This window comes from Falco cherrug, chromosome 1 (genome assembly GCF_023634085.1).
Source record: "Falco cherrug isolate bFalChe1 chromosome 1, bFalChe1.pri, whole genome shotgun sequence".
In the NCBI taxonomy this organism is placed as follows: domain Eukaryota; kingdom Metazoa; phylum Chordata; class Aves; order Falconiformes; family Falconidae; genus Falco; species Falco cherrug.
The window spans coordinates 96,280,279-96,295,931 of NC_073697.1; the positions used below are offsets into that span (position 1 = coordinate 96,280,279).

A 15,653-nucleotide genomic window follows, 5' to 3' on the forward strand; every position below is an offset into this window, starting at 1 on the left:
GACAGAACAGGCAATGATTTAGGCTCCCCATGGCCATGGCTTCCTAGCCTCCACACAATTATTCCAGGCTAAACCAGAGCAGGGCAGTCCCTTCCCTAGCCAGCCTCAGCCATGCTTCCAGAGCCTGGCCGGACCCAGAGGAAGCTGAGAGGGAGGCATGAAGCCAGAGAACAGACAGCCCTGCTCGTGCTCCTCCGAAATGACCAGAACATGGATATTTGTGGTGCAAAAGAGCCTGGATGATGCTCCACCAAGTTTGTCACAGGCTAATGCTTAATAATTTGGTCAAGCAGCTGAGCCTGGGTATAGACCGCAGCACAGAGCAGAGGGGAAAGCAGCTTCTCTTCTGCCTGCTGGGGCAGGGAATACTTTTCCCATGTGGACACTACAAGGAGACCATTCCCACAGGATAACAGTGCTAAAATTTGGTTTGTTTTAAGGAAATGTTTGTTAGGTATGTTTGAACAGTGTCCATCAGGGTCTTCCGACACAGTCAGGAGGATTCTGAGTGCACTGTCTCGCTGCATGTTTCATTTCTCAGGTGTCTTACATATCTTTATGCTAGTTTAGACTCTGCTTTGATCTGCTGCAGCTTATTAACATTTAATCATAACCCTGTGACCCTCTGTTACTTCTGAACATGGCTTCAATCAAAGTCAGCAAGGACTCAGCGGGTTTATCAGTATGTCAGAGTACAATTACATGCTAAAACTTGATACTTACATTGCAGCTGTGATTAATAAACCTGGCAAAGTTTCCGCATTTCGTGGCATCGATGATGGTGTCATGATCGACTCTGAACATGTAACTGCTTCCGATGCCTTCATCCTCGTATCGCTTTTCACGCATGTCAGCAATGACCTGCAGAAAACCCCACATGTAGTGTCAGGACACGCTGCAGAAGTGATCTGTGAGCAGAGATCTACACACAGAGATCCACACACTGAGCTGTGCCTGTGCCACTCAGCAGATGCAGGACCCCAAACACGCCAGGAGAAGGCAGCCCTAACTGAAAACACTAAAGTTCAGGATGGGCTTCTTCAGAGCTTATCTCCTAAGGATTTGAGTGCTTAGTTTGTACAGGTTGTTGAAAATCCCACCCTTGTACCTCCAATTCATACGCCAACCTCCGCCTAGCTGACGCAGCTAACACCTTACAGCAGGGATTCCAACCCCCACTGTCACACTCGAGCACTTCTTTCAGGGCTGGTTTTTGCTCGGATTTCACCCACAGCCCAGCTTACCTGCCTGATGTTCTGACCCACGTATTCAATCACCATCTCATCAGCTGCAATGGGCTCCATAGCAAAAAGGCCCCAGTCATGAATGTGGCTCTTGCAGAATTTTAATTTTTTCTTCCGGAACTGCACAAAGAAAACACACCAAAACCCCAACCCTGAATTAGCCACAGCACAGAAAGGGAAAGGCCGTCCCTGGGTCCAGCATTTTGCAGCACGCTCAAAGCCACACGCAGTGCTGGGGTGCTCCAACCTGATTAGCTCCCTTCTATCTTGAGGCAGGACGGAGGTCACAGGAGGTCCCACAGAGTTGCAGCACTTGGGTTTTTACCACTGACCATACGCTGGGGAGACAGACCCTTCGAGGCCATCGGTCTCCATTCTGCGTAACCCTGATGGTTCTGACTAGGGCTCAAGCCCTGTAATCGTCATATACTTAATTTATAGCCATGGGCCAGCCAGCTAGTGTTTGCTTCTCACAAGTGAGCACACTAAGTGTCACGTTTTCCCTGTGACTGCTCCATTCCTGTTCTTTATTTGTATTACATGTCATAGTAAGTTGTTGTATCCAGTTGTATTACATGGAATAACACACGTACTACAGGAGAGCCAGGTGCCATTCAGCCCTCCAGCACACACAGCCGTGCCCAAGGCTGAGATGGCCATCACCAAGGGGAGACCAAACGGGCAGGAGGTCCCCACCCCAGCCTTAGCCTGCTCCCAACCAGTCCCCAGGCAAAGAAGCAAGCCACGGGGCAACCTACCTTGAGCTGGTTGAACTTGAGCAAGTCACTGTCACAGCTCCCAGTGAAGGAGGAGAGGAGCCTGCGCTGCTCTGACCGCCTCTCGGAGCCAGCCCGCGTGGAAGCATGAGGTTGAGCAGGGATGCTCATACCCTGAGAACAAACGGGTGATCAAAGCTGACCTGATGGACCCAACAGCCTGCAGCCTCCCTGCGAGCAATCCCTTGTGCTACAACACATCAGCACAGAATGCTTGGCCTCCTAAACCATCCCACATCAAACACTAACACCTCCCTAGCAGCTCCCGGATGGCCAGCTCGACACAGGCATAGCAACAGCTTCACCTCCCTCCTTGCCAAAAGGCAGGAAGCGTCCACTGTGCATGACACCATATAAAATGACATCCCATTCACACCCCAGCAGTCAGCGGAGGACACTTCCTCACCTGCGTGTCAGCTGGAGGCTCCTCTGCAAAAGCTCGGCTATTGTTGAGGTATTTAAGTTTGTCCTTCTTATCAATTTTGTAATAGCCTTCACTTCGTGCACAGCCCGTCACATGCTCCCGCATCCCATCATCCCGCTTCTTTTTCTTTGGAGTAGAAAAACTAGTAGGTGGAAAGAAGTTAAGGAGAAACACAGCCAGCAGTGGCTATCAGACAAAACCTGCTACAGCTACATGGAGCTAATGCTAGGAGTTTGGAAAATTAGGAAGGTTTGGGGGGGGTTGCAAAAAATTACAATACTACCGAAAAATAAAAAAACACCACTGAAGCTCACATGCCTACAGGAAAACCAAGCACAGTCTTTCCTTCTTCGCTCCACGCTTTTGGAAACTGAAGTAAAGAGATCATGAAAATTTAAACTTAAAAAGGTTAAGCTGTCAAGAGAAAACTGTTTGAGAAAGGATTTTCCCACAGTACCCACTACGTACACAGACAGCAGCTGCCCAGCCATCTGGATGTACCATTTTCTCTGTTTTGAGTGACACACTTTTGTTCTGCCTCCAGAACCCCCCTGCAGCCACCCGAAGCCCTGAAGACACCGCACTGATCTCACGGCAGCAATCATCCCCACCGACCAGGGCCAGGAGCAACACAGATGAACGAGAGACGCTCCTTAGCCCAAAGGGCTTGGAGAGAGACGCTGCTCTCCACCGGCTTTGGTAAATGAGTTCCTTCAGACCCTGATGGGAAGGGTAAGACCTTGCACAGATGTTTCAAACCCCACCGTCCCCATCAGTCAAGAAAACCTGCAGCTGGCCTGGCAAGGACTCACAGTGTTGAGCAGGCAGAAGGCACCTGCTCATCACTGGAAGGACAGTGGAGCTGTACTATTGGCAGCTCAAACCCAAAACCACAAGTCACAAAGCCTGCAACAATTGAGATCTACCCAAAAATGCTCCCTGTGAGTCGTAACCTATCCTCAACACCAGAAAATTGAAGCAGAGGGAGCATCAAAAGCAAGAAGTGATGGCCTTGAAACCAGAGCGCTGAGGTGTGAGCTTGCTGCAAAGCAGGTGAACCCTGCAGGGACTTTCACACCTACCGTGCGGTGTAGCATGGGATGAACCAGCAGCTGGCTGAAGATCATTTTTAAATGGCTTAAAAAAGTGACTGTAAATTTGCTGTTAGAATAATCCTTATCAACAGGGAAAGAGATTTTAAATATTTCCAATCCGTCAGTTGTCAGCTGCGAACACATTTAAGCGCACAGCCCCAGGGAAGCCCTGCCCTCCGCCATCCCGTTCTGCCCCTTGCTGGCTGCGGTGCCCCACCACTGCGGGGCCAACTACTCCCACCTTGAAGCTGGTTTGGTTATGGAACTGTTTCTCTGAATGGGGCAGACACCAACTGAGAATTACTGGGGATGATGCATTTCATCACCCTTTTAGAACACTTCCTTTTAAACAATTAAACAAATCTATTTCAAGACTATTGTGCTGCTATGAAAAAGCAAAAAATTATAATCTTACACATCGTTCTTCGAGATGCAGCAAAAGAAAGGATAAAAATGCACAGCTCAGCACTGAGCACCACTTGCTTTTTGTTATTATCATACCACTGAGCGTTTTAAGTGGTTTGGCCTTTTTTGCTTTTGCTTTTGTGTTTTGCAGGAAGTAAGGGATGAGGTATTTTAACTCCACACAATCTCTAGCAACACATGAGGTGGTGCATTTGTTGTCCTTAACATATAAACCCATACATACACCCTTTCTAAAAACATTACTAGAGTATTCTTAGGTTACAAGAACAGCTTTTTAGGCTCTGTTCAGGAGATCACTACTGACGGCCAGACACACATAGAGCCTTGTTCCAAGACAGCTTGTGTGTCCCAAAAGTGCTCCCACAGATCCAAAGCTACAGCCTATGCTGCTGAGCACCAGACCACGGGCAGGGACAGAGGGGATGGGGCCAGACCCTACCCCAGCAGACCCAGCCAGTGCTACCCGTGCTCCTGGCTGCAGCACTAGCAGATGCTCCCCCACCCAGCCCAGGGCCATGTCTGTCCCTGTTGTGCCGCTTAGAAACCATTGCTTTTATTAGTATTTCAAACTCAAAGCAAGTTAAAAGCTGCTAGCACCACTAACTCATCATTTTGGGCACAGATGGTGAGATTATTTTTACAACAAGTTTTAGCCCCAAGTTCTGTATGTGCAGACTAGAAATTCCATGGGCAAGCTGCAAAAAAAAAAAGTCTGGTTTAAATGCGGACAGAAGCTTCTCAAACTAGCAAGGAAACCTCCCCAGAAGAGGTCCACACAGATTTTCCCTGCAGTCCTAGATTGAAAATGCAGCAGGAACAGCCACTTCTGCAATATTTTTGTATTGCAGCTTCAGGGAATAAAAGCGTCTAAAATTCCCCGCTGATATAAGCAATTGCTATTCTAGTAAGCAAATGCTTCTTCCACCAACAAACCAAAGTCTTCTGCATTGCAAGTCCTACACAATGACCACCTCATGCATCTTACATGTGTCGCATAATGCAGAGCGCCAGTCAGAAAGGATATAAGGATGGAATACCCACAGGGTGTCATTGAGCCAGTCCATACCATTGTCCTGCTGTAACAAGCGGTCGTATGTGATACACATGAATTTGATATCTTCCTCATCAATGCCTCCGTTCCAAATATCATACAAAATGGTCATCTCCTCAAACTCGGAGCGTGGCCTGAACTGAGGCCGGGGTGGGGAATACTCAGGGGAAGGAATCGCTGGGAGGTCCTCAGGCGTCTTCTTCTGCCTTCGCCACTGTCTCTTAGGTTTCCCGTGAGCTTCCTCTTCCTTGAAGTCTTCATTCCACTGATTCTCCAGTTCCTTAAATGGCAGTTTCTCTGCAACTGTCTCAGCTGCTATTTTCTCATGGAAAGCATCATTCCTGAAGTCCAGGGTGACGGCTTCAGGGTCTTTCAGTCCATAGAAAGCATCAGGATGTCCACTCAACAGCTCTTTGCCCACAGCACTTTCCACCAAGGTCACTGGCACAGGAGGTGGTTCTATGGTTTTGCCCGGGTACACATCCAGCGAGAGGACAGAAGGTGGTGACCGTTTTGGCCGACCTGGCCTCCTTTTGGGAAGGACAGAAGGTGGTGGGGGTGGAAGAATAGAAGCACCAGTGGGTACTTCTGGCGAGAGCAAAACAGATTTTACTTCTGCCTTGCATTCCTCAATGGGCATTCTTCCATCTCCATGGATGCATGGCAGGGCTGCTACGGGTATTGGCTCATCAGGTGGCAAACCCATGTCCGTGTGGAAATCTGCTTGTGGGGGGCTGGCAAAGGGGATAGGGGAAGGAACACTGTTCATGCTGATCGTAAGGGAAGCACCAAGAGGTTCTTTAAAAGGTTTCTCGTCTAGCTCATCCTCTGACTGTTTCTTGCCAGACAGAAGGCAAGGAATGGTAGCACCAGCCTCTGGGAAAGTAGGCGTGAAACTGAAATCTCTCCCAGGAGTCCGAGGAATGCCACTGTTAATGCCAGGAGATTGAGATGGGTAGGAAAAGGGGCTCCCTGGAACTTGAGGGGAACTGAGGGTCAAGCTGCTTCCCGTAAGGGGAGCATCGCTTCCTGGTGTGGCTGGAACAGTGTCCGTGCTCTGTGACTTCGCAAGGGGGTGTGAAGACTTGGCCAAAATGTCCCGCCCAGGAGTCCTAGGAATCTCCTCTTCCATGGACGTTTTGGTCACCATTAATTGTTCAGGGAACTTTTCTGGAGGGACTAAAGATTCTTCCTTACCGGGAGTCGATGGTAAGGGAAGCATGGAGGATGGCACCTTGTGGGCTGGAAGCAAAAGAGTATCAGTCTCTGCATGGATCATCACCTCCCGTCCAGGCGTGCGAGGCAGCCGGTCGTCTTCCTCTGCTGCAGAGGGTAGTTTTGTTTTAACACGAGCTTCTAAGCTGCTGTCATCAGGCTTGCTGAAGAAGCTGCTTTTAGTGGGCAGAGGTTCTCCGAAGACTCCAACTGGAGTTGAAAGACAGAGCCCTTCCTCCTCATCTTGAGATTCAGGCTTTGGACCTTCCTGTATCCCCGGCTCCAGCATGGTAGTGGGTTCAGACTCTTCCTCTGAGAAGGGGAAAAGAGAGGAGCGTCAGGAGCTTTGCTTCCACTGGGTTACTCGCCACTTGCCGGTAAAGGCATGTTTAAGATGCCGCAATTACAGAACAGCTCAATTCCACTGGGAGGCTTTAAAAACTCCAATGCTTTACATTTTGGAGGCACAGAGTGTGGAATAATTAGACGCTACCACAGACATTCCTAATGGACCATAAAAAAACCCGCACTATTAATTTGAGGATTAGCTATGATACAGGCCAGAAAAAAGGCTTTCTGCTTTCAAAACCCCTGACCACCTTTTGTACAGACATAAAAAGAATTAGCAGATTGTGGGGTGAGGACTTTGGAGGAGAGCTGTCAGAGCCCCAAGCTATCAGCTTTTCTAATGTGGGAAGGTAAACTAATTGCAAGACCCTCAGCTCTCCAAGGAGGGAGCAGTGAAGGGAGGAGAGTAACACCCTTGAACAACACATGAAGGGAACAGGAAGCCCTCGTAATGAATGAGGAGACACTCAGATGGTATCAATGAGGTAATTTATAAGCTGCTCTCTCTGCAGCAGGCTCATTTGTCTGGAGTCTATTTACCCCCATAGGGCCAGGGCCACAAGGAATCAACAGTAAATCTCACTAGGCAGCTCAAAATAACATTTTCAAGTGGAAGAGCAAGAGAAGGTGAAAGCCCCTGAAGAGTTGGGAAGGAGGTGTTCCCCATTTGTGCTGAATGAACCAGACAGTCACCGGAGAAAGGTCTGATCCCTGTAACTCCTGTATGACCAGGCTGGGCTGAACAAGAACAATGCTGCGGTTCAGGCTTGTTCCCACAGCTTAGCTGTAAAGCTCATTCCACATGTCAAGGTGCCCAAATGCAGGCCTCCCCAAGCGCATGTCCTTTCCGCACACTGACCTGTTCTAGAAAGGTTCTGTGCAAAACAGGTTCCTTATTTTCCCTGCCCAGTTTAACATTTTGCCTCTTTATGACTTGCAGATTTTATGACAGCCTGTGCAGGGACTGGATATCCAGCTAAGTGGCAAAATACTGCCCAGTCCTCAGACACTCGCCCTGCCCAAGGCTCACACCGCAGGCCACAATAGATGTGCTCTCCCTGTTGGCTCCTGTTTTAAATTTTTTAATTCCCCCTAAGCTGTGGAATTTGTCAAGCTTTATGCATCTCACTCCTGTTCTAGTAAAAGGTTTCTAATTCCTTTGGGTTAAACACAGGTCTGTATTGAATGAAGCTGATTTCCTTTTTCCAGAAAATCAGGAAGGATCACTCATTTGAAAGAACTAAGCAAAAAAACCCCCACAAATAATATTAGGAACCAGATACAATTTTGATACTTCACTCACCTGCCCCATACAGCTTCCCAGTCACATACTGCTTCAGTATTAAAACTAGAGAAAGCCAGTAGTGACTCATTAAGCACAGATTCCTTTCTGTTTTAGCAGAACAGTTCTGGAACTTCAGCCACCACACCATCCAATCACCCTCAGATGATGACAACTATCTAGTTCCTGTGGGACACTAACTAAACTGGCCCAGGATAAGATTCTGGATACAATAACCACAGTATTTTTAGTAGCAGATGGCTTGTGTAGCGCGCTCCCTACGAGGAATGGAAGTCAGCACAGATCTCTTTCCCTGTACAGATAACCCCTAGGCTAGAGCCAAGACTGTAGGAAGAAAGAGAACATGGGGAAGACAAAACCACACATACTGGATGCTGTGAGAATACTATACTTGGAAACGTGGTAAAAAAATGCCAAACCACATGGAAGAGCATACCTGGCCTACAGATGGGAGACAGCGCAAGTTTTGTCTCCTGGTCTCTTTCCATAACCAAGTGTTTCAGTGTTTCAGCAGCAATAGATGCCTCTGGGACTTCACCACATTCACTTTCTCCTGCCTTGATTTCTTCCATGCCTTCATCTTTCACTGCCAAAGCTGGCTCTGTGAGTCCCAAGCCTGCTGCATCCATGTAGTCATCCACAGGATACAGCTCCAAAATAGTCTCCCTCTCATCATCAGGAAGCTCATGACCAGCGGGTTCATGCTCTGTCTCAGCAACCATGGCTTCTCTGTCTTGATCTTCAGCCACCTCTTCTTCCTCCTCCTCCTCCTCCTCCTCATCTTCATCATCTGAGTCTGAACTCGACTCAAATTCAGAGGAGTCCTCACTTTCATCGGATGATTCAACTTCAGCCTTGGAAGACGAGGGACTTGCTATATCTACAAGAAGAATAAATCCATTAGTTCCACTTTCTGACTTCATTAGACAATCAGGGTCTACTAGAGGAGCAAGTATCCCTTCTAATGGCACAGCAACAGCATCACCAGCAGCATGTGGATTTGAAGGAGTCACCTCCCAATTTATTTATTTTTTAAGAGCTTATAATCCATGTATTCAGATGCTAACAAAAATCACCGTACAACAGGCAGGTCCACAAGCAGAGCTAGTGCTGCCTGGCACCTTGCCCATGTGGGTCTCTTGGTGGATTGTATCTTTACTGGAATTGTATTAAGATTGTCTGCTGCCTTCATACACAGCTTTAAAATGCTGACTGGAATTGTATTAAGATTGTCTGCTGCCTTCATACACAGCTTTAAAATGCTGAAACTACCACTTTCCAGAGCAGGAATGGATTGATAGGACAAAGTTATTAGCAGCTAAATCACCCCTGTTTGAAATCCGGTCCCTTCTCCTCCCAGTCACACATGTTTCATAAACCAAAGGCAGACTTCGCTGGATCTAAGACCTCCATCCCTCTGTCAAGTTGGGCTGAGATCTCTCAGGGGCTGCAAAGGGACCCACAGATGGATGGATCATGGCAGCCTTGCATGTAACATTTAAAAATACCTGTATGCATTATCTTGTATAAAACTGCCCTTCAGTAAAAGAAGGCACACAAATAAAAAAATCAACTCACAAGTGGAAAAGGGAGACCACACCTGACTGAAAGGCTATGCTTGTTGCTTCTGCTGGAACTGCTTACCCTCCTCGGAGTCCTGCTCCTCCTCCTTGTCACTTGTGTCTATGCCTGTCTCCTCCTCCTCATCCTCTTCATCCTCATCATCCTCTTCATCCTCTTCATCCTCATCATCCTCATCCTCCTCTTCCTCCTTCGCGAGAAAGCATTGCCAAAATTGAACAGTGTCTGACTGAGACCTGGCTGTCACTGCAGTAGCCACCAGCAACTCTCAGGGGCGCTGATCAGAGAACCCCAAGAGGGAATAACCTGACAGCAGTTCTCTTAGGACAGACCCCAAGAGCAGCGCTCATCTTCTAGAGACGGTACCTCTGGCATCTGGAATTCCCAGCCCCTTTTGATGACAGACAGCATTCACAACCTCAACCACAAACCAACACACCTTGCCGGGTGCTGCTTTCACCAGGCCTCCCTCTTCTTCCTGCTCCTCTTCCTTCTCCGAGGAGGATTCTTCCTCTTTCCCTGACATCTCATCTCCCTCTTCTCCCTCGCTGTCAAGCTCCAGCGGCCTCGCTGGTCGCCGCCTCAGCCCCACTGCTTCTGCATCCTTCTTCGACAGGTCAGATGTTGTATCAGAAGCATCCCTGTCCCTCTCCGACTCTGGTCAGCAAAATCAAGCAGGAAATTGCTATCAAATACCTTGCAAGGGAGGGAAAGCATTGACTACACAATGGAGACTTGCTCTTTGGGAAGACTAAAGTTAGGAGTAACGTGCCCATGTGGTATGCAGGTCCCCAGGCTTAGAGAGGCTTATTGATTTCACAGTACAAGCAAGGGTGAGACTGGGTGCAGGGTGTTGAAATGCCAAGGATGGCAAAAGGAGGGTGGCCAGAGCTGACAAGTGATAGGCAGAGGAGCTAGGAGACATGGCACAGCTGAGGTCAGAACAGGCAATCCAAATTTAATGCCTTTCTGTTTTATTTAAGTGCTTTACAAAACCCTGCTTGCTTCTACACTTTGGCTTCAAACCCAGTTGTTAGTCTGAATCAACCAATGCACAACAGTACAACTAACTTGAATCCATGTTTTTATGCAAAACCAAGGGTATTTAAAGCTTTGTCTTATTCTCTACACTTCCTTGCTTCCAGGAAAAACTGCTAAATTACTTTCAAATAGATTTTCCTGGCAAGTAACTTTGTTTTGGTTTTAAAAATCAAACGCAGGGCAAACTGTCTCTTAGGTTTCTCCCACAGCGTACCCAGTGAGCCGCACACCCGCCGCCAGAACGGTCCATGAACTCATCTGAGCTCCCTCTACTGGGTGACCAGGTCTGCATCAGCAGAACTAAAATAAGTTATGGGTCAGTCATAAAATGTGGGTCCTAAATTTCCCACCAGTGGATTTAAGGTAACTGAATCCAGGGGAGACATCTCCCAGCTGATCAGAGTTTTGTGAGAAGAAGGGCTCTGGCTCAGATCCTTGACTCTGTGTCTAACTAAGTGAGCACACTGCTGTGAAGTTTAAAAGAATTCAGCTTGCATGTGGTTTGCATCTGCTCTTGTGTTTCAAACAAACGTGCTTTGCAAACCTTCATCTTCATCATCCACAGAAGTAGAAGGCCGGATTCTCTTCTGATCTCCTGCTGAGGCAGCTTCAGGTGGCTCCTTTCTTTTCACCTGAACAAAAGACATAATTAGCATTTCTAAAAGTTTAGAAAGAGCAGAAATCAACTTCTTAAGCAAATTGCTACTGCTTTACTTTGCCATGGTGACTTACACCCAGAAACCAAGGGCCACTTCCCAGCTCTTGATCCCTTTATTTGCTGACAAACAGAATTTCACTGTGAATGAAATTATACTCCTTCAATCTGCATCAAAACACTCTGGGTACCAGCATGGTGCATGTCATCACCAGGTACTTTGAAGATGACAGAGAAAACTCTTGACAAATCCGTGTGTCTGAGATGTAGCAGAACAGAAAGACAGCCTAAGCCTATGACATCTGAAAGAACCTCAAACCAAGTTTTATTCTAAATAAAGACTGCAGAATCACTCATCCCAAACCTTTACTTGCACCTTCTACATATTCAAAATCCTGATTTCAGGGAAGCCCTCTACTCCTCCTATCCTACACTTTTTTAAAGATACTTTTCAATTTTTATGCAAATGCTTATTAAAATAGGTGACCCTATGCTTGCAAGTCTGATTCTGTAAATTCACGAGGCAGAAAACACTTTTAACCAAACTTCAGGTGAGACTCAGCTGCCAAACTGCAAGCTGCCCTAAGCAAACAAATACCTGTGTAAAGCTCTACAAGCATAACCATGTTTTCAGAATCATGCTGAAATGCTGTATCCTAAACAGGCAAATAGCCCGTTTACCTTGCAGAGCAGGGAGATCCTTTACAGACAACTCACCCAAGCGGCAGATGAAAAGCGAAGGCTGGGAAAGAGGATCCTTGCTCTTACAGCGTACTGGTGGGTTATGAGCGATGCTGTCAGAAGCAACCTCGTAAGTGTGCAGAGAGTGGGGCTAACAGCCTGTAGGGCTCTGAGACACAAACCTAGAGAGCTCTGTCCTAATGCTTCTTTAGGGAGTGTCAGCATAATGAAGACAAATCTTTTTTTTTTTTTACCTTAAAGGACGGCAACCGGATGGCCCCTCGCAACCCAATGCCCAAGCCGATTCCCTCATATCCCAGGCCTTCTCCTTTGTTCCAGTTCTCCAAAAGACAAGATGTGATTCGATCCTTTGGCTTTGGTTTTTCCTCCAGTTCTCCTCCAGACTTCACTGGAGTGAGAGATGCCTGCAACAGAGAAAGCACACTTCAGAAGGGAAGTTTCCTGTGAAGCACACAAACCCTGGGAACCATTTAGACAGTCGAGGTTTGTGAAATACCACTGCCTTGCCCAGGCATCAGTTTCTCTGAAGGCAAGGACATCTGAAGATGCACTACATGGCCACACACACTTGAAAGGGAGAAGGTGCAAGAGCTTTTCTTGATAACAAGACCCTTCCACCTCTGAGAAGCCTTCTCCCCTTTGCATTTTAAGAGGTTACTTTCCCTGCACAAGGCACCAAAACTGGTTAAGACAAAACTGCTGGGACTCCCAAAACCGTGGCTGAGCACAGGACACTTAAGTGATCTGGCATTTGGAATCATCAAGCTGGCAGGTAGCCGAGCAGACAGTCCTGCCTTCTCTGCTGTGTGTTTTAAAACATCATCTCAATTCCCTTTGCATGCAGCCTAACATGGGCCAAAGTCCTTCACAGTAAAGGACGAGGGAAACAAACAGGGTTATTAGCCCCTGTGGCTCACGGCAGGTCTCTCAAAGTGCCTGATGTGAGGACCACAGTGACCACCTTCCAAACTGCCAGAACACAACGCAGGTTCTAGAAGCAAAGGCCATGAAAAGGAAAGATGAAAGGGGAAGAAAAGGTGCAAGCATGAACCCAGGACTCAACAGCCCAAGAGAACACATTCCTCCACACAGGAGCTACCAAGTGCCAAGGAGCTACTGTACAAAGGTCCTGAACTCTGAAGGGAAGCCAAGGAGCTGGGATAAGTCACCACCCCCTAACCCCCAAACGCTGCAGGAGCCTAGCCGGTCTGGTCACAGCAACGTGAGAAGTAGAGCTACATATAAACCTCTTCCAAATAACTCAAGCATGCTTCAGGCAAGTCAACCCAATGCTGCACTATCTGCCTTCATTTGCTAACCCACATAACTGAAAGCAACTTCAAACCTTCTAGTTGGGAAGACCTTTCTTTTTTTTTTTTTTGTGTAAGACACAATATAACCAGTCAAAAATCACACATGTCCCTGTGCTCACTTAGCAACCACAGCCCAAGTCGACAAAACCTGTCCAAGGGCTCCAGTTCTGGAAAATGGGACAATCAAAATATTTCAGCAAAACACCTAAGGGTCTACCACACTTAGTAACTAGACACACAGCCTTCTCTCTGCTCAACCACAACAAATCCTGTTTCACCAGAGCTGAGGTGTGAAGGAAGAGCAGGAATTCAAACGTCTGCAGCCACGGAGAGGCTGACGAGCTGGGGAGAGCATCGCATCACACACGATGGCATGCTATGCTCTTGAGCAAAGGGCGCTGGAGGTAATGATCACGCACATCAGCCAGTGGCATAACACCACCTAAAAGTCAGTTTCTCTGACAGCCATTAACAGAGCTAATTTGCCAAAGCTGGCTGTAATCACCGAAGAGGAAGCATAAGCTCAGCTCTCCTGCTAGTAAGGGACAAGACTAATGGGAATATCAAGCAGAGAATCCAGGCAGCAGCACTCTGTGGTCAGGGATGGCTGGTTATTCCTGGCACTCTGCTTAATGCATCTTAGTCAGGCTTTCAAACCTAAACCCCATCATTAGATTCGGGACTAGGGAACAGCCTTTCCTCTAGCTCAGGCAGACAAGGTCCACGGTACGTGCTCGTGCTGCCTTCCCTAGCCAGGCGCTCCTCAGCAGCTTTCACCCCATACGTTTTCCATCCTGCCTGACCTAGGGTACCAGCTTTACCCTTGAGCCTTTTACACCTTTTACCTATGGCATGAAACTTCTTGTAGCCAACCAGCTGCCCAAGTCAATTCCTTTGATGAAATGTAGCGGCCAAAAACCAGAAAGAAAAGAGAGAAACCAAGACGCAGGAGGTGACATGTGTTGCCTTCTTGTGCCTCGTTGAAGGGTCAGTGGCTGCCAGCAGCACTGTGCAGATAATATTGCTGTCCTATTAAACTCGAACACTGTCCATCAGTCAGGTGAAAAAAGAAACCACAAGGCTTTGGCCTGTTATGTTTGGGGAAGGTCAGGGAGATAGCAGAGCCCCAAAGCCTCCAACTGAAGAGGGGCAAACCTACTGCAGGAACTGGCATATGGCAGAGCTCACGAGCTTCCAAGATGTGCTTCCATCTCTCCTGTGAAATAACAGGAGGGCTGCTGCAGCTAGATGGTCCAAGGATAGGAGATATTAAAAGGCATTATCCCTCCCTACAAATCTGCCTCATTTATTTCTAAAGAAAAAAAATATGTAAATGAGCACATATGTTGTCTTATTTATACTTCCAAACCTCTGAAAATAATATAATTTCTTTCACTACTGTCAATCAGTAAGGAAAAATACGAGGAGCTCCAATTAAAACCACTAGGAGGGAATAAATGGGGATGCAGGGCCTGTTTTGGAGGGTCATTTCAGCTCAAACAGTGCCTGGAGGTCTCAGTCCATTCTAGAAAAATCAGTGTGATGGCAAAGCACGTGTGGAATTGATCTCCAGCAGCCACCAAGGAGCCCAGTCAGCTCATCCTCACATATGCATAAAGACACCAGCAACAGGAAGGTACAGTTTAAACTGAATACTCATATTTTGTTTTCCTTTAGTAAAAGCAGGCAGGCAGCTTATGACTGAGAAGGAATTGTGTCCCACACCAATGTCCAAGGGTGCCCAGCCCTAGCAGAAAGGATGCTCTGAAACCTTTGAGATCTTTCTGCAAGCAGCAGTAACACATGGCCTAGGAAGAGGCTTCTCCAGGCAATGCCCTGAAGCAGCAATGATTCTGGCATTTCTGTTCCTTGACAGAAAGCACAAGTGTTTTTCCATGCAGCAATTTTTTTATTTTCAATTAGACTGCTAACACCTAACATAACCTGTGGCAAGGACTGTGGCAAGCTGCTGTGGTACAGTCGGCTTCCCTTCCCAAAGTGGGTTACAAATTCCAGGTGAGGGAGGAACATGCTAAATCCAGCCATAGCTTGGGATATAAAAGAGCCCAAGCAGCCACCAAAGATCTGCCTTGATTTGCTTCTGCTTCTTCACTGAGGATGTCTGATTTAAAACAATTTCTTGGGTACTTTAGCTGCTGCTTTTGCAACTCTTTGCTGGATCCGTTTCCCTCACTGCCCTGGAAATTCAAGGGTCTCCTCCAAAAGTGTCAGCACGTGCTCGCTGGTAGGAGGCAGAAGCTCTGAGCATCAGTCAGGAGGAGAGGGACTGGATTTCTTGCTGCACACCATGCCAGCCAGCTCTAAGCCAGAGCAAATTACACCATCATAAACCAGCTGTTAAGCAGCAGCATTACCAACCTCCCTGGAAAGCCAAGGAGCTCTCCCAGGCACTAGAGTTAACACGCAATTGGCCTACAAAAGCAGGTGGTAAAGATATTGCTCTGAAAACTGGCAGCTGA

At 47.4% G+C, this 15,653-nt stretch overlaps 1 protein-coding gene across 2 annotated transcripts in view; it reads right to left on the bottom strand.

Moving 5' to 3' along the window:
* SETD1B (SET domain containing 1B, histone lysine methyltransferase) overlaps positions 1-15,653 on the bottom strand; it is a 53,351-nt gene that overhangs the window by 3,587 nt on the left and 34,111 nt on the right. For both annotated transcript variants that reach the window (XM_005434583.3, XM_055709929.1), the window contains 10 exons: positions 12,094-12,264; positions 11,048-11,135; positions 9,902-10,119; positions 9,526-9,652; positions 8,318-8,761; positions 4,989-6,542; positions 2,427-2,593; positions 2,003-2,134; positions 1,245-1,364; positions 724-861 (listed from right to left, as the gene is read on the bottom strand). In XM_005434583.3, the coding sequence (XP_005434640.2) occupies positions 724-861; positions 1,245-1,364; positions 2,003-2,134; positions 2,427-2,593; positions 4,989-6,542; positions 8,318-8,761; positions 9,526-9,652; positions 9,902-10,119; positions 11,048-11,135; positions 12,094-12,264 (3,159 nt within the window). The remainder of the gene's footprint in view (positions 1-723; positions 862-1,244; positions 1,365-2,002; positions 2,135-2,426; positions 2,594-4,988; positions 6,543-8,317; positions 8,762-9,525; positions 9,653-9,901; positions 10,120-11,047; positions 11,136-12,093; positions 12,265-15,653) is intronic.